Source organism: Meles meles, chromosome 6, assembly GCF_922984935.1.
Source record: "Meles meles chromosome 6, mMelMel3.1 paternal haplotype, whole genome shotgun sequence".
NCBI classification, from domain to species: Eukaryota; Metazoa; Chordata; class Mammalia; order Carnivora; family Mustelidae; genus Meles; species Meles meles.
This window is the reverse complement of record NC_060071.1, coordinates 53,473,248-53,493,971: the sequence shown is the minus strand read 5'-3', so window position 1 is coordinate 53,493,971 and position 20,724 is coordinate 53,473,248. Positions and strand designations below refer to the sequence as shown.

Genomic DNA, 20,724 nt, shown 5'->3' with positions numbered 1-20,724 from the left:
CAATATGAAATGACACTGTATCAATGAATCGACTGCTAATGGTAAAACAGTAAAACTAGGTTGGTCACAGTAGTGCAAGGTAGGTCATGCAAAGACCTGCAGATCAGGGACTTGCCCAAATGCAACTCCAGAAGTGGAGTAACTTTTAGGGGTAAGGATGAGGAGCCAGAAAATACTTTTCTTGTTTATCCCCCAGACGTAAGGCTCAATGTAGGCTCAGAAGACAACTCTCGGAGGGCAGTGGACAAACAGTATCTTCAAAGCATTAACATTCATCTCAATGCTCTAAAAATGTTACAGTCCTTCCACAGATGACAATATCAAATCTCACTCTTTCAGTAAGCAAGTACAGTTGTTGGCATCCACAAATTAATCTTACGTGGTAGTTTAGCTTAAAAAAAAAAAAACCTCATCCTTTTCAAAGGAAATGGGTACAATGGTTTCTTTTAAAGACTGACTCCCCCTTACTATCCTACCTTACCTATGAGAAACTCTATCTTACCTATCAGACCCTCCATATAAATGTCATATTTTTTTCCTCTTATAACTAAAACTCTGCAGTGGTGGTGACCACAATGCCAAGATTCTTCCACTCCATCACCTGGTGGTGCTGCAGAGAAGGCTGTCCCAGAAAATACAAGATTTGTCTTTCCTGGTGATTCACACCAGTTCAATAGATTTCTATCTATTTCTATCATTTTCTACCCATGTCTAAATAAGTGGATTTTGTCAATTTGAGAACTGATAAATGAAAAGGCGAGGTGTACATGATATATCAAACACGGGGAAGGCGTGAACTGTGCAAGTACCCATACACTGCTCCATCAACTCCCTGATCCCAATCCATTACTCCTTTGCTCCTGTAGCTTTAGACCTTTTGCCAGTCCTGTCTCTTCACACACACCTACCCTCTCTTTGGCCAATGTCCTTCATCATGCCTTGCAGACCCACTGGCATGCCACTCTTGCAACCCAGGTCTTCTTAAATAGAAAATGTTTTCTTTATAACTCTCTTTTAAGAGGTGGGTTAAGTCCAAAATACCACAATTTGTTCTAAAGTCTGGTGAGCACTACAAAAGAAATTCCTAAGCAGAAGACACTATCTAATTAACTAACAGAGGGCCATATTCAAATCCCAAACTCACCGTCTAGCACCTGAACTGTCCCACACCCCGGCCTCAGCCGACTCTCAGGATAACCCAGTCAGAGAATCCCTGACTGAACTGACAGGCTCAGAACAACACGATGAGTAAATAATTTGTGGATGCTGGTGGGAGAGTAGGATGCAGTAGACACTGATAACGCAGCTCCTATGGCTTGAAACTGGGACAACTCCATTAGGACAAGACATCGAGTCCTTAAGTCTCCGACTCCTAGCTCAATATGCTCAGTCACTGAAAAAAGATTGGTCCGCTAAACACCTATTCGCCTATACACCTCCACTATACACTTCTTTGAACCCCTTAATCACTTCAGGGCTGCCCCTTCAGGGCAGAAGCTGCTGCACTTGCACACTGCTGCAGTGGCTGGAAAATTTCCTGCGACACTAGAGACAGGTAAATAAAGAAATTGCATTCGCTCTAAGGCAGGGGGAGGGGTCTCCAGCTAGTGAAGAGTTTACATAATGCAACGGAAGACCAGTAAGCTCTGCAGACCTGTCAATGGAAATGCAAAGCTGAAGCTCCTCTTGTCCCACCATCTCTAAACACTCTTCAAAAGCCCGATCCTCCCTCGCAAAGACCCACAAAAATTACACCTAATAACGTATAACAATGTGCACACGCTCACCCCAACATTTCCTACCCACCTTTATTATTAAAATACGAAGAAAAGAAAACAAGGAAAAAAGAAAAAAACCCTAACCTCCCACTTCTGAGACCAAAGTATGGAGTAACCATAAGGAGCCGGGGAGTTTTCTCTCCGTTGAAGGGGCAAGGAGAACAAGGAGCTGCCTCAAATCTACACCACGCCCAGTAATGCAATGACAAGCCCTAAAAACCCCACAGCGGCGGGGCAGCCCCCTTCTCGACTTGGCCCAACTCAGGCCCCGTGGCCCAGCAGCCGCCCTCTCCCCCGGCCTTTCACAAAAGATAATGGTTCAGTCCAGAGCATCACCCAGCACCTGATCCCTCACAACTGAGGGACGGGTAAGGAGCGGGGGAACGAGGAGGAGGATGAATTACTGAAACCAGTTCTAAGAGCTTTAGTTTTGCAAAGACTCTTGGACCGACAGTGATGAGCAGGCGTGAAGGGGAAGCCTACCTGAACAAGTCCTGGTGCTTCCTTTCCAGCCAGCGTTTCAACTCACCCTCTCGGAGAACAAGGCGCCTTCCGGCGGAGCATGGCCAGCCCTCGCCTCAATCTAGCTTGCTGGTAGTCCATTCTCTCTCGGCTCCGCCCACCTACCCCGCAACCCACCAATGGCAGGGCTAACGCCCGGCCTCTTCCAGCAAGGTAGTGTGAGGGCCATCCAGGAAGTCTCTAGAGAGTGGGAGGTCCTAAAAGGCTGAGAAGGGTACGTAGGCAACCACAGATATGCCTGATTGAAAATAAAATCTGGCGGCAGCTTGCCTTCCACTGCTCAGTTCACAGGCGTTTAGGCCTCTCCACATCTTTTTTTTTTTTTTTTAACCCCCGCCGGTGGGGGCGCTCTAAACGAAAACTTTAGTTACCTGTTTAGGGACGCCATCTTGGATCCGGCCGGTGCCTTGGGGACGGGAAAGAGGAAGGAGTATTTAAGGAGTTTGAAGCCGTTTTCCGAGTTCTGTCGAACTACTTAGATCCAGCCCCAACATATGTTATGTAATCAGAATGTCCCCAATCACGATGGTCAGGAATAGGGCTTAATGTGGTTACAGGCAACAACCACCCTCCCCATATGAGTGAAGAGATCCTATAAATCAAAGCAGCAAGAAAAATCCATTTTTTTGGAATGAGAGTGGGTTTTCACGGTCCTAGGATATTCCTTTATAGACACCTCACCACTCAGAATATCAGCATAAGACCAACGTAGGTTATATATCTATTCTAGATGCTTCTAATCCTAATGCTTCAGTTGTAAGTTTTCCAGTGTTGGGTCTGACAGTACAGGGGCCTGAGAGTCTCACATAAATGAACAGGATTTGGGGAAGACTATTTTTTAAAGACCCCAAATTAACCAACAGGCTCAAATGTGTGAGTACTGATACAGCACATGATGGAAGACTTTGATGAGAGATTATAAGTGAAGAGGGTCATCAGGGGACAGCCTTAGAAACAGGCTGCAAGAGAATAATCTCCTGGTAATAGCAGTTACACTAGAAAGGAAATAATTTTATTGTAGGTAGGGGACGCCTGGGTGGCTCTGTCGGCTAAGGTCTGCCTTCCACTCAGGTCATGATCCCAGGGTCCTGGGATCCCTGGAATCCAACCCCATGTCAGGCTCCCTGTCCCCAGAGGAGCCTGCTTCTCCCTCTCCCTGTGTCTACCGCTCCCCTGCTTGTGCTGTCAAATACATAAATAAAATCTTAAAAATAAAAATTATTGTAGAGGGGCCCCTGAGTGGCTCAGTGGGTTAAGGCCTCTGCCTTCGGCTCAGGTCATGATCTCAGAGTGCTGGTATCGAGCCCTAGGTCAGGCTCCCTGCTCATCGGGGATCCCGTTTCCCCTACCCTCTCTCTGCCTACCTCTCTGTCTACTTGTGATCTTTGTCTGTCAAATAAATATTTTAAAAAAATTATTGTAAATGAAATTCTCTTGTGCTCAATGACACTTCCCTATATTTCCTAGTATAAACTTCTACTGCGATTACAACTTGCTACAGGAAGGCTTTGCTTTTTGAACTTGTGAGTGAAGGGAGTCCTTTCAGATCATTAAAGGTATTTCTCCCGGCGCCTAGGAGGCTCAGTGGGTTAAGCCTCTGCCATTGATCATGATCTCAGGGTCCTGGGATCAAAACCCAGCATGGGGCTCTCTGCTCAGCAGGGAGCCTGCTTCCCCCTCTCTCACTGCCTACTTGTGATCTCTGTGTCAAATAAATAATAAAATCTTAAAAAAACAAAAAGGTATTTCTCAAGGAATAACATATTTGCATAGTCACACATAACAGGAACTCAGAGACGGTAAGGAATCATAGGAATCAATACTTTATCACACGAATAGTTAAGACTTGGCCAAATACATTTCCCTATGTACTGAGCAAAATCCATTGGCCAAATTTCCCCTTGGCTACTGCTATCATCATTATCAATCTGAGGTCAGTATTAGAATTTACCAAAACAATTTACCAGCTGTGACTTTGGTGTTTGTCTATTAATTACATTTATGAAATGAAAACCAGTAGGTTTTTTGCTTATTTGGTACAAAATAAACCTATCAAAGGAACAAGTTGCAAGCATTTATGGAAAAGGGAAAGACTGTGGCCTGCTCTACTAATTTCTACTATCTGCAATGATTTATAAGTAGTAGGATTTAGACTGTTTAAGAAAGATTTCCAGTGGTCCTGCCCACCCCTGCTTTTCAAGAAGGCTCTACTACCAGAGTGGGGCTTGAACTTAGGACCCCAAGATCAAGAGTCGCTTCCTCCATCAACTGAGCCAGAAAGGTGACCCTGGTGCTGGCCTTTAAAAGTCAAACAATGCCCTTTTTACTTCATAACTACCATTCTTCACATGGAGGTGGGACTCTACTTCCTATAATTTTTCATGACCATTTCACTCTGAGTATCAGCAATTATCAGTACAGGTCATGAATTTGCCCAAGAAGTTTTCTCATGCTTTCCTTACATTGGTGAAATACCGAAGTACAGAAGGTTATGAGTGCTTTGCATTTAAGTTTAATTTTTTTTTAATTTTTTTATTTATTTGACAGACAGAGATCACAAGTAGGCAGAGAGGCAGGCAGAGAGAGAGGAAGGGAAGCAGGCTCCCTGCTGAGCAGAGAGCCCAATGCCGGGCTCGATCCCAGGATCCTGGGATCATGACCTGAGCCGAAGGCAGAGGCTTTAACCCACTGAGCCACCCAGGCGCCCCAAGTTTAATTTTTTTAGTAATCTCTACACCCAACATGGAGATCAAACTCACAATCCCAACACCAAATCCATGCTCTACTGACTGAGCGAGCCAGGTACCCCTCCAGTTACCGATGACAGAATCCCTGGGGCTTGGAAGTTTCTGTACAGAAACTACAAAATTATAGTTTTGTCCCAGGCATGAGGGGAGCAGGCTAAACCAAGTCAACAGCCTCAAATCCTTTTTGGAATAATGTAGGATTTTTTAAAAAAGCATAATCAAAGCACTACCCAAAGGTTCTCCCAACTTCCTATGGTGTAGTGTTACTATTACTACTATTACAGGAGTGCAAATGGATGTATCTGCACTTATGAGCACCAGGTGATGTATAAGTGTTGAATAGCTATACTGTACACCTGAAACTAAACTGTATGTTAACTGCAGTTTAAATAAAAACTTAAAAAATGAGTGTATCTCAAGGTGGCTTCTTCCAATACCTCTGATACAATTTCTTAGAAGGAGAGTATCTACATAGGTTTGGGATAAAATCAGAAAACTCACATGAAATATGAGCTGGTTGGATACATGCATATATATTTAATAATGAAACGATTCATCAACAAAAAAATTAGAAAAATTCATTAGACCTCAATGCTGTGGAAGAGAAAGGGACATCAAGGCAGAAGATACAAAACCTGACCCAGAAGGCTGCCTGATGAGTGAAGCAAGGCAAATTTGCTTAGCATTTTAGTATATGCCCTTGAAAAGAAAAATGGCTGGAGAGGTACCACTTATTTGACTGCTTGGAAGCTGACAGCCTTACTGTATGCTGCACGGAATGGAGGCAAAGAGCCAGGGAAGGGAGAGAAGGACAATGGGTAAGGGCAGTATGGAATCTAGGGTAAGCAGATGAAAAAGGCTGAGAGAGTTATAAAGAGAGGACTCAAGCCTTTTGTTTCCTCTGCAGTCTACAATAAACCTGTTCCAAGTCTTTAAATATGTCGGTCAAGTCCAATGATCACACAGTAAGTAGCACTAGGCACTGTAAAGGAATAGTGGAGGAAGCGGTTTACAAAATTAAAGGGATAACACGGTTCCTGCTCCCAAGGAGCTTACAGCCTAGATGGGAGAAAGATTCCACACACAAAACAAATTTACAAAGTAACATAAATATAAATAAATATACATATGAATAAACAACATATGAAAGCTTAAGGGGTGCTGGGTCAATAATTATTTAGAAGTCCCTAGGTCAAAGGCAGCTTTCTGAAGGAAAAATCTGGGGACTGAGTATAATGTTAGCAGAGAATAGGGCATATGCGAAGGCCTAAAAGTGGAAATAAACATGTTATGTCCAGTAAGCAGATTAGCTTGATTAGAGTAGAAAGTCTAAACAGATCTTGCTGAGAAGTGTGGTGAAACAGTAAGGGGTTAATTTGGTGAAAGACACTGCAGTGTTAGGTCTGGTCCCTAAAACAAACAGGGAAAGAGGTTTTCTTTAGGTAGTGATAAGTAGCCCCAGGTCCAGGAACAACTCCACTGCTCTCAAAAGTTTTATAGTTACTCTGAGACAGAGAAACTAGCAATGGGATGGTAGAAAATTATTCAGCATCCTTGAGCAGTTCAAGTAGAAGGAACTGCCTTCTGTAAGAACTCTTACAAAGTGGCAAGTGAAAACAATCAATGAAATTCCCAGATACAGGGTCCACCATCCAAACGCCAGCCAGCCAGAACACAGTAAAATCAAGTGCTCAAGCAGAATGTCCTAGACCCTTGTTACTAATTCCTGGTAGGGAGCCAATTGTTTATGCTTATAAAATAATTTATTTTTGAGCTACCATGACAATCAACTTTGATCCTAACATTTTAGAAATTAAAATAGGAGGATGAGAAGAGCCCTAATCTATAGGGAATGCTCACGTCCCTGAAGGAGGACAAGTCAGTAAGGGCCCAACTTCTTCCCTGGTCTTTAAGTGGAAAGGCAAAACATCACACCGTGAAAAGAGGCTTTTCTCAGCCAAAGCAAGTAAGACCTCTTTCTTTAAGCCTATTGATCTGAAGCTGTTCCAGGAAGGAAAAAAAGAGTCCAGCCTAGATATTCAGCAGCAGCCAGAGTTGGACCCTATTTCACTAGAGCTCCGCTGGGAGGCGCTGGTTCCTACTGATGTTGAAATACACTGCTGAGGACCAATCTTGATGCCATTTGCCTGTAAAAGAAAAAAGGCAAGAGTTCCCACCTCAGTGCTAAAGTAACTGGGATAAAAGGAATAAAAAGAGAAATCAGAAATTACATTTTCTAGAAGCAGATATGGCTTTGGCAGGTAACCATGTGCCCTAACCAAACTGTTGTGGAACAATAATCTTCAACAATAAAGATGAGATAACCAGTTCAAATATAAGTATTATGGATGACTACAAGTGACTCTTGTGCCCATTTCTTTTTTTTTTAAGAGAGGGAGGAGGGGAAGGGGCAGAGGGAAAGGGAGAAAGAATCTTTAAGCCGTCTCCAAGCCCAGTGCAGAGCCCAACGTAAGGCTTGATCTCACAACCCTGAGATCCTGACCTGAGCCGAAATCAAGAGTCAGATGCTTAAGGGACTGAGCCACTAGGCACCTATCTTGTTCCCATTTTTAAGGTGATAGCTGTATTTAGGTTTCACAGCTATGTGCAGAATCAGGATGAGATTAGGTAAGAGCAGGAGGAGTGAAAGAGTAGATATCAGCATATAATTCTTTTTCGTTTTGTTAAAACCCATTTGAATGTAAGATTTGCCCTAACAATAAATGTCTCTGTGATTAAGTTAAAAAAAATTTTTGTTGTTGTTTTTATATAGAATCTGCTTTATAGAAATGGCCCAATTGAGCAGTTAGGAATTATATCACCCTTAAACACTGGGATAGTAAAAACTGAGGTTGCAAAGAAAACTTCCCATATTGTATAAACATTTTACATTACCAAGTAATCATCTCTTCAAGCATTCTGGGCCCCAGACTTGAGGAAAAAAAAAAAACAGAAAATGATGACAGATTTGTGTCCCTACATAAAAAAAAATCAAGTATGAATTGGCATAGCTTCAAATGGCATGATGTTAGAAAGGAAATGCTTACATTATAGAGAATTTCTTGTCCTCTTTAACACAAAACATAGTTAACTGGCAGCCCCCCCCCCCGACCCTTTCTCACCTCATTGTGGACATCAAATAAACCCTGCTGGATCTTCCTATATATTTCTTTGGCTGTGTTAATGAAGGCCTGAAAGAGACATAAATCACATTATTAGGCTCAAGTTTAGATAGAGAAATTAGAAAAAGGAAATACAAATATTATTCCCACTTGGATTTCTAAGGTATGAATTAGGAACCATTGAGACCAGAATAAAAATACAGAAACCCCCACCCCCAAGCCGCTCTTTCAAAAAGAAAACAGGGACTATATGGTATTTTGATACTGACCCAAATTGTTCCCTAGATTGGCACCTTCTCCAAATAAAACAAACATGCTCTGTTCTCAAATAATTACTAAAGACATAGTCAATAGCAGGCTTCAGAATGACTACAGTAGAACCCATGAGACCCTCCAACTAAAATATTTACAAATAACAGTGGTGTCTAATCCACACTTACCAATTAATGTTACACAAGGCAAAAGTGAAACTCCACTGTAGGCATCAAGGCACACACAAAAAAAGACAATTCCCTCAAAGGGAGACATATAGTCAATAGGACCACAAGATATCCTTTCCTTATCTATGGTCTTATAGAAGAAAATTCTGAATAAAAAGAATAAAGATATGGTGTCATCGCTCAAAAGCTTTCCCTACTCTTTCCCAAGTAGTACCTCTTCAACATTGCAGGCTGTTTTGGCTGAAGTTTCCATGAAGATAAGTCCATGCTCCCGAGCAAAGGCCTCTCCTTCTTCTCTCTTCACATCCCTACGGGACTCTAAGTCACTGTAAGAGATGGGAAGACAACTAAAAAGAGATCCAAGTGAAAGAAGAAACTCTTACTCTAAAAGAATCCCATGGCTGTTTCAACCACCAATTAATAATACATAAAGAATGTAGATCCTACATGACATTCTCTTATACAGGGTTACTGATTTCTGTAGCTTCTTGGAAAATTGTTCTTTAACTTCAGGACAGGTGCTGCATGGTTGAGGATAATACCGTATTCTCTTATAGAAAAAAAGGTTTATAAAAAGTTAGGCAAACCCCACAGTTACTCAAGGCTTACTGTGTTCCATGTTTCTTTTTGGAATGAGATCCAGTGAGAGCCAAGGAAAGAAGATGAAAGGGAAATTCCAGTTGTTAGAAAGGAGAAAGCCCCATCCCCAAAAGTGAGATGCCCTATCCCATAGCAGTGTCTTCCTCTTTTACTGGAATCAACCCATAAGTACAGAGAATGCCAGGAGTAAGAACACAGCTGTCTTAATTCTCACTAGTCTCATTAATGATATATATAATAACAGCTTGCCATCAGGGAAATAAAAGACTCAAGACAAAAATGTATAAAGTTGGGTGATATGAGGGGAAAAAAGATATAGCCACAGACTGAGAAACAAATACGACAGACAGGATAAAAGGCTGCAGATAAGGTAAGGATGGACTGTCTGATTTCCATTTTTCTAACTGGAAGTTTGCATTTCAGAGATTTCCAGTCTTCCAACCATGAAAAGAAATCCAAAAGTAAGCCCACTGTGGGGCGCCTGGGGGCTCAGTTGTTAACGGTCTATGGCTCAGGTCGTGATCCCAGGGTCCTGGGATCAAGCCCCACATCAGACTCCCTGCTCAGCGGGAAGCCTGCTTCTCCCTTTCCCACTCCCCCTGCTTGTGTTCCCTCTCTCTCTCTCTGTCAAATAAATAAAATCTTACAAAAAAAAAAAAAAGTAGTAAGCCCACAGAAGAAGAGCTAATCTATAAAATGTCTATTTATCATTCACCAGCTGTGTGAAGACCAGGGAAGAACTACCCATCTAAATGTCTACACCTAGACCAGCTGCTCCTCTAAGCTCCAGATCTCGTCTATTTGTTCTTCATTTCCAGTCTGATGTGTAAAAGGCCCCCAACAAAATAGAACTTGATCTTTTCCCCTAACTGCTTCTGCCCAGGCTTCCACATCTCCATTCAGGACAGAAGTTAAATCCAGGATGTCATTATTTCAACACCTTTTCCTTCTTCATTCCAAATACCCAATTCATCCCAAAGCAAGGAACTTCCAAAATGCGCCTTAACACGTGTCATCATTTTCCCTCTCTCTGGTGTCATCACCCGAGTTCATGCCATCATTCACATTTAGACTACTGAAATGAACATCACCCTTCAACCCCTGCTCCCCTCCAGAGTGATCTTTTAAAATCTAATCAAGCCACGTCTCTGCTTAAAACTCTTAAAAGCTTCCTTCTGTATTTAGAATAAAATACGTAAGGCCTGAAAGTGCTGAGTTCTGGCCCCTGCTTACCTTCCCAACCACATCTGGTACCATACCCCCTTGATTCAGCCCAACATACTGATTTCTTTCAATACCATGACCTTGCCAAGGTTCTTCCCAGTTCAACGTTTTCAGTTTGTTCAACCTATCTGATACTTTTCTCTTTTTTCAAACCATGCCCACTGAACTCTTACCTATCCTTCAGATTCCAGCTTAATTAAAAATAGTACCCTGGTTTCACTTACTTGTGGAGCATAAGGAATAACATGGAGGACATGGGGAGATAGAGAGGAGAAGTGAATTGGGGGAATCGGACGGGGAGACAAACCAAGAGAGACTGTGGACTCTCAGAAACAAACTGAAGGTTTTGGAGGGGGGGGTTGGGTGAGCCTGGTGGTGGGTATTGAGGAGGGCACATATTGCATGGAGCACTGGGGTGTGGTGCATCAACAATGAATTCTGGAACACTGAAAAATAAAGTTTTTTTAAAAATTAAAAAATTAAAAATAGCACCCTGTTACTCTTTTATAGCACCTTTCTTTCCTTCACTGTATTTATCACAATTTGTAATTAGACATAAATCCCTTTATATTTAATATTTATGTCGCCAATAAACTATAAGCTCCATAGAATCAGGGACATGACTCTTCTTTTCTCACCTTGTACTCTCAGGATCTGGCAAATAGACATTTAGAATACAGTTCAAATAAATAAGTATAATAAGTCTGTGGCTGCAGCTCTCTCAAATGGTACACTTCAGACACTACAAACCCACAAGAGTGTCACAGGATACTTTCTTTTTTTTTTTGCCACAGGATAAATTTTTGAGGGAAACACAGTTAACACTCAACATTAAATCACCACATGAATTATAAGCTTAAGACTGTTTGCAAGATCACTGTCAGATCAAAACAGATCCTGTTCAATATTTGCATATGTTTGTGGAACTGAATTTTTGGCAGTTGCTATGATAAAAAGCAAGTACAAAATTGGGGTGCCTGGGTGGTTCAGTCAGTTAAGCTTTCGACTCTTGATTTCAGCTCAGGTCATGATCCTAGGGTTCTGGGATCAAGCCCCATATCAGACTCCCTGCTCGGCGGGAAGCCTGCTTCTCTCCCTCTCCCACTACCACTCCCACTGCTTGTGTTCCCTCTCTAGCTATCTCCCTGTCAAATTAATAAAATCTTAAAAAAAAAAAAAAAAAAAAAAGAGTCTGACTTTGACCCTCATCATCTCAGAATCCTGGGATTGAGCCCCACGTGGGCTCCCTGCTCAGTGAGGAGTCTGCTTGTTCTTCTCCCTCTGCCTGCTGCTCCCCTTGCTTGTGCACTCTCTGTCTCTCTCTCTCCTCGTGCATGCATTTTCTCTAAATAAGTAAAAACTTAAAAAAAATGGTTAAAATGGTAAAGTCTACCTTATGCATATTTTACCACAATTATTTTTTTATTTTTTTAAAATAAAGAGCACCATAAACTAAAAAAGTTTAGGGACCAAGCAGTTTAACGTCTACAGAGCACTTACATGACTTCTGGTCCTTATTATTTCTACAAATAAAATTTTACCTCTTATTCCCAATCAGCATGATAACCATATTGGAGCTGGAGTGTTGCCGGGCATCCTCTAACCAGGAGGTTAGGTGGTTGAAGGTTTCACGCCTACAGCAGGAAAGTTTAAAAAGTGGATCAGAGGTCCATTTCAAAATGCCAAAGGAATTCCAAACACATGGGGAAAGGGGGAAAGCTACATGTGTAAAAGAAAATATTAGAGAAGCCTTTCCACTTTAGTATTCTTACCAGAACCAGAACACAGGAAAGAAAAAGATTTTGAGAACATGGGAAAAAGGCTCCCTCCTGCCCACCTGATCTGACTCACCTGGTGATGTCATACACTAGCAGTGCTCCAGCTGCTCCCCTGTAGTAGGAACGGGTGATAGAGCGGAAGGATTCTTGCCCAGCCTTTCCCACCAACATGGCAACAAAAAAATTCCAACAAAACCAGGTTATTTGCAGAGAAAGGACTTGATCACATGCCACTCTAACACAAAGGACTTAACTTTATGACAAGGACATTCTCATACATTTCCCAATATCCCCTAGGAGAGAACAACTGGAAATAAGACTAGAAACTCAAGAGCAGTTCAATCCCCACATGATGCTGAACACATCACATTAACCTATTTATATTCTTTTATCTGTAAAAAAGGAAACTATCTTAGAATGCTAATTCCCTGTCTAATGGGAATTGGGTCCATTCCAATGGGTCAATGTAGAAAAGCAGTCAGATACAAAGCACTTAAATTGGGTATACGCTAACTTACACTTAGTGTTCCACCACTAAAGGTGGGACTACCAAGGGATCTTGTCACAGCAAGTACGAACAAGGAATAGGGAAAGAAGCCCATGGTCCAAGACAGAGTTTTCCTTAAAAAAAAAAAAACAATATTCAGGGGCGCCTGGGTGGCTCAGTTGTTAAGTGTCTGCCTTCAGCTTAGGTCATGATCCCAAGGTCCTGGGATTAAGCCCCACATCGGGCTCCCTGCTCAGCAGGAAGCCTGCTTCTCCCAAGTGGAAGAATTGTATTATGGTTTCAAGATATATACAATTAAACCTCATACAACATGGGTTTGAACAGCTCTGGTTCATTTACACGGATTTTTTATAGCACAGCACTGTAAATGCATTTACTCCCTCATGGTTTTCTTTTTTAATTTAAAAAAAATTTTTTAAGCCCCAATGTAGGGTTTGAACTCACAACCCTGACATCAATACTTGAGCTGAAATCAAGAGTCAGATGCTTAACTAACTGAGCTACCCAGGCACAACTCTCCCTTAAGGGTTTTTGTTTTGTTTTGTTTTTTAAGATTTTTTTCATTTATTTGACAGAGAGAGAACGCACACAAGCAGGAGGAGTGCAGGCAGAGGGAGAGGGAGAGAGCCCAATGCAAGGCTCAATCCCAGGACCCTGGGATCATGACCTGAGCCAAAGGCAGATGTTTAACCCACTGAGTCACCTAAGCATCCCTCCCTTATGGTTTTCTTAACGACATTTTCTTAGCTTAGATTCTTTCTTTCTTAGCTTAGATTATTATAATACAGTATATGTTAATCGATTTTTTTATGTTATGGGTAGCCCTTCTGGTGAACAGTAGGTTATTAGGAGTTAAGTTTTTGGGGATGCCTGGCTAGCTTAGTCAGAATGGCATGTGACCCCTGATCTCAGGGTCATGAGTTCAAGCCCAAGCCCCATGCTGGATGTAGAGATTACTTAAAATAATTAAATAAAATTTATTTAAAAAGTAGTTAAGTTTTGGGGGAGTCAAAAGTCATATGCAGATTTCTGACTATTTATGTCACTTACCCCCACACTGTTTAAGGGTCAACTGTCGTTTGAAGTATTTATTCCTATGAGTCAGAAAGGCTCATTTCCTAAAAACCAAAATGCATTTTTTTTTTTTCAAAATGCATTCTTGAAGTAAAACACAAGTGAGTTTGGGATTGACCCGTATTTTATATTAACTAGAGTATAACGCCTCCTCATTTAGCATAGGTTATTTGGGCAATTATATGTACAGAATGAAAAGAGATAAAAACAAAATATGGTTCTCTAGGGGCATCTGGTTGGCTTGGTGGAACAAGCAACTTTTGACCTCAGGGTTGTGAGTTCAAGCCCCACATTGGGCATGGAGCCTACTAAAAAGAAAAAAAAAGGTAATACAGTTCTCTAAATCCTAAATTCTTTTTAAAAATTCCCTTCATGGGGCTCCTGGGTGGCTCAGTGGGTTAAAGTCTCTGCCTTCGGCTCAGGTCATGATCCCAGTGTCCTGGGATTGACCCCCCGCATCGGGCTCTCTGCTCAGCAGGGAGCCTGCTTCCCCACTATCTCTCTCTGCCTGCCTCTCTGCCTACTTGTGATCTCTGTCAAAAAAAAAAAAAAAAAAGGAATCTTTAAGAAAATAAAAATAAAAATCTTTCATGATAATCCCCAAATATTTTCACATAGGATGACTTTGGGAGTATGTGAGAGAATGGGGTCAACAAAATGGGAAACTAATGTGGGTAAACAAGGAGTAGATCAGGACTGAAAAGGGGAAAATGATCAGGCTTACCTAGAGAATGGCAGACAAAAAACACAATACATTATAGACAGGAATTTCTTAAAAATTTCAAATACAGGGGCGCCTGAGTGGCTCAGTCATTAAGCGTCTGCCTTTGGCTCAGGTCATGATCCCAGGGTCCTGGGATTGAGCCCCGCATCAGGCTCCCTGCTTGGTGGAAAGCCTGCTTCTCCCTCTCCCACTCCTCCTGCTTGTGTTCCCTCTCTGTGTCAAATAATAAAATCTTAAAAAAAAAAAAAAAGTTTGTGGAGTGCCCGGGTGGGTCAGTCAGTTGGGTGGCTGGCTGCTTTTGGCTCAAGTCGTGATCTCGGGGTCCTGGGATGGAGCCCCACATCGGGCTCACTGCTGATCAGGGAGCCTGCTTCTCCACCTCCCCCTGCTACTTCCCCTGCTTGTGCTCTCTGTCAAATAAATAAATGAAGTCTTTAAAAAAAAAAAAAAAAAGAGTAAGTGTGGAATATTCAGAGGTATATGGCTAGTGCTTCCACTATTAGAGATGTTAAGTCTGTTCACAAGGGCAAAAGGTTACTAAAATACTGGCAAATATGGGGCGCCTGGGTGGCTCAGTAGGTTAAAGCCTCTCCTTCAGCTCAGGTCATGATCCCAGAGTCCTGGGATCGAGCCCCACATCGGGCTCTCTGCTCCGCGGGGAGCCTGCTTCCTCCTCTCTCTCTGCCTGCCTCTCTGCCTACTTGTGATTTCTCTCTGTCAAATAAATAAAATATTTTTTAAAAAAATACTTGCAAATACAACCAAATAATGTACAAGAGAATATGATTCTAGTTAAAAGCACCTGATAAATCAGCACACCCAGAAACAGTAACAACCATGGAGGCCACCAGAAAAAGACTCTGCAAAAAGGGCTTAGAGCAACTTACTTACAAGTTAACAAGTTAACTTACAACTGCAAGTTAACTTACAGTTGACTCTGCAACAAGAGGGGAGTTAGGGACTCTGGCCACCATGCAGTCATGTAACTCCCTCATATAACTTTGACACCTCCAAATCTTAACTACTACTAATAACCTACTGTTGATCAGAAGCCTTACCCATAACGTATCATATTGATCAACACGTTTTGTATATTATTTCTGTTAAATATTGTATTTTTACAGTAAAGTAAGCTAGAGAATAAACTGTTAAAATACACTTACAGTACCATAAATGAGATAATATATGTAAAAGCAATTTATGTGGATAAAACAAAATTATACGAAGTCAAGCTAAATTTTGGAAGCACCACATTTGTCAAATTTTAAAAATATGCATAAACTTTGACCCAAAATTTGCATTTCTGGGCAGGCATTCCATAGAAATTCTCAAACATTTGCATAAAGATATGGTAATCAAGGATATTCGATGAAAATTTGCAAAAGTAAAAACTGGAAACCTGATTTCAATCATTGGGAGGATCGTTAAATAAATGATGTTACAGACTTTTTAATGAGACTATATAGTGGTTAAAAGGAATGAGATAGAGGGTGCCTGGGTGGCTCAGGGGGTTAAAGCCTCTGCCTTCGGCTCAGGTCATGATCCCAGGGTCCTGGGATCGAGCCCCATATCGGGCTCTCTGCTCAGCAGGGAGCCTGCTTACCCCCTCTCTCTCTGCCTGCTTGTCATCTCTATCAAATAAATAAATAAAATCTTTTTTTAAAAAAAAGGAATGAGATAGAGATATATGAATCTACATGGAAGTATCCAAAACATAGAAATTATTAAGTAAAAAAACTAATTCACATAGCTAGGTCTACTCAGCTATGATTCTATACAAGTAACACCATTAAGAACAAAATCACTACCATACATTTGTACATGTGTATGTATCTGGACACAAAGAAAAAGTCTAGAAGTATAACCACTGAAACATTCACACTGGATAGGCAGAAACCAGAAATGGAAGGAAGAGGTTTATGTGTATAAAAGGAAACATTCAAATTTTACTCTATAACTTACATCGTTTGCTTTTATTTTACTAGGACAAACTCATACACTACTTGGATAATTTAAAATAGAAATACAAAGATACAACATTCAGAATTTTAACTGTAAGAGATGAAAGTAAAAACTCTTTCCCTATTCTCATGTCTACCATCAGCCCCACCCTCATAGCCCCTTGCCCCTGCATCAGCCTTTACTGTTCTGTTTGGATCTTGGTCAGGGACTAAGTAATTCTGTTCTCTCTTACCGTATCCCAGATTTGCAGTTTGATTTGTTTTCCATCAATGTTGACCATACGGGCCCCAAACTCCACACCTGTCAGTGAAGAGCAAAACAAAGGATGTGATTCTCATGAACATCACCCGTGTTGAAAGGTTCATGTTTTTCCCCCAATATGCCAACTGATTGCTTCTCTGTCTGCACTCAGTACCACTAAGCCCATTACTGCTATTTGCCACAACTAATTTTGTGTTTCTTAAACCTTCATTTTCCTTCTAGAATTAAAAATTAAAATCTAGGTGATAATGACCTCAGGAATGTAACCCAAAAGGAGATATGGAGATGAAACTAATTAAGAAGTAGAAAAGGTGTGGGGCGCCTGGGTGGCTCAGTGGTTTAGGCCTCTGCCTTCCGCTTGGGTCATGATCTCGGGGTCCTGGGATCGAGCCCCGCATCGGGCTCCCTGCTCAGTAGGGAGCCTGTTTCTCCCTCTCTTTCTGCCTGCCTCTCTGCCTACTTGTGACCTCTCTCTCTGTCAAATAAATAAATAAAATATTTTAAAAAAAAAAAAGAAGTAGAAAAGGTGAATAAATTTTTAGTAATGTTAATACTTAAATTTCATTAGGCAACTGATGTATAATTTTGTGACTTTTTTTTTAAAATCTAAAAATCTTGAAGTATTTCCTAAAATTTTTTCAAAGTCACTCCCTAGTCCAGTATTTCCTTTTTTGCAATTCCATAATTTTTTGTTTGAGAAAAGAGCCTACCTAAGAAATATGTTCTCAAGAATGATACATTTCAGATCTCTACTAATTCCCACAGTTCATCAGAAAATAGCCTTCCTCATAGGATTATGGAAACTGACAGTCTGAATAAACGTTTTAGTCTACCTGGCATTCATCTTCTTTCAAGTAATGTTAAGACAAAACTTAAAATTGAAGGTTGCTCAAATTGAAAATAACTGGGGTGCCTGGGTGGCTCCATGGGTTAAGCCTCTGCCTTCAGCTCGGGTGATGGTCTCAGGGTCCTGGGATTGAGCCCCATGTCCAGCTCTATGGTCGGCGGGGAGCCTGCTTCCCCCTCTCTTTCTGCCTGCCTCTCTGCCTACTTGTGATCTTGCTGTCAAACAAATAAACAAAATCTTTTAAAAATTTTGAAAATACTTGATCATAAGTCAGACAATTTGTCCTACGTTCTATTTTTATATAGTACTTTTACTAGAGGAATTCTGATTTCCAAGTAAGAAAGAACACTAACTTAGCTTCTGCTAAAGGTGCCTATTCAGTGGCTCCACACACAATATTATCTGGACTCTCTCTCTCAGATGCTGCAGTTAGTAAGACATAAAAAATGTTTCTTACTACTCTAGACTGCTTCATCAAGAACAGTGACAACTAGTGAAAAAAATCATTAGATTTTTTTTTTCCTTTCTGGACAACAGAAATGGAATTTCAATAGCGAATTAAAAAAACAGAACTTGTCTTCTATCCAATTTCCCCCAGTTATGCACTCAGAGATCCTTATATTTTGCATGTGTTTTCTATCCAACTGTCTTATCTTGGTATATAAGACTGAATTCAGGGGCACCTGGGTGGCTCAGTGAGTTAAGCCTCTGCCTTCCGCTCAGGTCATGATCTCAGGGTCCTGAGATCAAGCCCCGCATCGGGCTCTCTGCTCAGTGTGGAGCCTGCTTCCCCTTCTCTCTCTGCCAGCCTCTCTGCCTATTTGTGATCTGTCAAATAAATAAAATCTTTAAAAAAAAAAAAAAAAGACTGAATTCAGAAAGAAACAGAATCTACACAGGACTCTGGCAAAAACTTGATCACTTCATTCCTTCACTTTAAAATTTGTCATTTGTAGGTGCCCAGGTGGCTCAGTGGGTTAAGCATCTGCTTTCACCTCAGGTCATGATCCCAGGGACATGGGATGAGCCCCACATCAGGCTCCCTGCTCAGCAGAGAGTCTGCTTTTCCCTCTCCCTCTGCTGTTACCCCTGCTTGTGCTCTCTCACTTGCTCGCTCTATCAAATGAATAAATTTTTTTTTTAAATTTTGTCATTTGCTTATTACCTTTAACTGTTTTTATAACTTGGTCTCTAATTTATTCTCTACCTTTATTTTCTGTCACTCTCCACTTGAAATTTCATGCTCCAGCCATATTAAATCACTTTCTTTTCCAAAGGTAGTCTGATTGGACATTCCTGAGCATTTGCAAACATTATTCTCTCCTTGCCCTGACCACCCTTCCATCTCTACAACCCCTGTGCCAGGCTAACTCCTATTCATTCAATTTTCAGCCTTTGCAGATAGAGGTAGCAGCCTCTCCTCCCCTTTTACCATAGGAATTTAGTTATCAGTATCTGTTCCAGCCCCACCTCCTATATTGGCAGACTATAAGCTACTTAAGGACAGGCACAACGTTTGCCTGGTTAAGCGCTATGTATCATTATCACCTTTTACACTGTGCTCACTTCATATTAACTTACAAAGATATTTTCCTGTAGATGTTATCCTTTAAATCCTTTCCTAACCCCATTAGTTATTTGGCTTTGAAAAAGGTGTACAGGAGCAGAAGTAGCTTCAGATTTCAATAAGATGGGATCTGGAAGTAGTAATATGGTTAAGAATAGGAGTTAGGGATTTTATTTTACTTTTTTAGATTTTATTTATTTGACAGAAAGAGATCACAAGTAGGCAGAAAGCAGGCAGAGAGAGAGGGGGAAGCAGGCTCCCTGCTGAGCAGAGAGCATGGATGCGGGGCTCGATCCCAGGACCATGAGATCATGACCTGAGCAGAAGACAGGCTTTAGCTCGCTGAGCCACCCAGGCGCCCCGGAGTTAGGGATTCTACTCAGAAACTGCATTTGCATGGCAAGAAGGCTAGTTCCATATACATTACTCATCTGGACTTGGATTATGGAGATTATGGGGAAGGGGTTGCTAAAGTCCCAGGAGGCCCTGCCTTAACACAAATGTGCAGCAAGTGTTTATGCCTTCCATTATCACCAGTGTGATTTTGGAATTCTACTATACTCTCTTCTTTAAAAGTCATTTGTTTCCTCAACCTTCTAACTCAAGTCTGGGAGGGCTCTTCAAATTTACTACTTCCTCTCCAACACACAAAAATATCTGCGTGTTGGTGATCACTTTGAAAAACATAAGTGACGTGTGCACTAACTTATCACAAAACAAGGTGAGTTTTTTAATAAACGGTTAAGCTTTCGTGGAATTTTCCATAAACATACAGATTATATTTAGGGGGTAAAAACCCCACGGCAATGAACCCATATCTCAAGCCCATCTCTGAAGTTACCTTTCAATGATTTACTCCCCATTTATCAGCATTTTGTTAGTCACTCTTTATTTACCATAACTTTCGACTAGCTTAAAAATAGGAAAAGGTAACTTTTCACTTCGAAAAGCCAGCTAACTTCCCACTGCAGCTAGTCAGGTTTCGTTATCTCTTCTGGGACAGGTAGGTGGACCTACCTATTGTGAGGTCGTGTACAGGCTGGAACCGCTTGTCTGTAAACTGCAGGAGGAGACATGACTTCCCCACACCTAAAAAAGGAAGACGCACGTTCTAGGAGTCACGCGGCCCAAGAACAATCTCGAGTCCGGGCGTCCGGGGCTGGGGAAGGGGAGCCCCGAGCCCCGCCCCCGGCCACCCCGCCCCCGCCCGCTCTTCATTTAATCGCTCAGCCCACTAAATGAGCCCCGCCCCACGCCCCGATTTGTGAACTTCGGATCCCCGCCCCAGCCGTGAGGGTTGTCGCCCGCAGCTTACCTGTGTCCCCGATGATGATGTACTTGAAGAGATAAGCATAAGTCATGGTCCCGTTTCCTCTGGATTCCGGGTCCGCCCGACTTCTACAGCCACTTACCTCCGGCCTCTCTAGCCGCGCAATCGACCGACCTCTGGCCCCTCTAGCCCAGATCACGTCTCTATTGCTCTACCCTGAAATCCTCTCTCCGTCGGAGCCACTGTATGTAATACCCGGACAGCACCTCCAGGGACGCTTCCAACACTTCTATTTGCCAT

At 41.8% G+C, this 20,724-nt stretch overlaps 2 protein-coding genes across 4 annotated transcripts in view; both read right to left on the bottom strand.

Moving 5' to 3' along the window:
* The window catches only part of CHD8 (chromodomain helicase DNA binding protein 8), a 63,643-nt gene extending 61,300 nt beyond the window's left edge, over nucleotides 1-2,343 (bottom strand). For 2 of the 3 annotated variants that reach the window (XM_046008156.1, XM_046008158.1), the window contains exon 1: nucleotides 2,262-2,335. The gene's annotated coding sequence lies outside the window, so the exon portion shown is untranslated. Of the gene's footprint in view, nucleotides 1-2,261 lie in introns of all 3 variants that reach the window. The other variant, XM_046008160.1, reaches the window with a different exon arrangement.
* Nucleotides 2,344-5,561: 3,218 nt separating this feature from the next.
* RAB2B (RAB2B, member RAS oncogene family) lies at nucleotides 5,562-20,624 on the bottom strand. The gene is made up of 8 exons (XM_046007742.1): nucleotides 20,470-20,624; nucleotides 20,172-20,243; nucleotides 16,712-16,779; nucleotides 12,285-12,367; nucleotides 11,975-12,067; nucleotides 8,824-8,935; nucleotides 8,170-8,238; nucleotides 5,562-7,194 (listed from the first exon to the last, which is right to left on the bottom strand). Exons 1-8 carry the CDS (start codon nucleotides 20,513-20,515, stop codon nucleotides 7,087-7,089), a joined length of 651 nt encoding a protein of 216 aa, XP_045863698.1. The 5' UTR covers nucleotides 20,516-20,624; the 3' UTR covers nucleotides 5,562-7,086.
* Nucleotides 20,625-20,724: the final 100 nt, after the last annotated feature.

Excerpts from the sequence above, each read along its gene's own strand:
- RAB2B (XM_046007742.1), bottom strand. The coding sequence starts at position 20,515 with ATGACTTATGCTTATCTCTTCAAGTACATCATCATCGGGGACACAG. Across the intron at positions 20,244-20,469 it reads CATCATCATCGGGGACACAG|GTGTGGGGAAGTCATGTCTC; the intron begins GTAAGCTGCGGG and ends TTCCTTTTTTAG. Across the intron at positions 12,368-16,711 it reads AACTGCAAATCTGGGATACG|GCTGGGCAAGAATCCTTCCG; the intron begins GTAAGAGAGAAC and ends TTGGTGGGAAAG.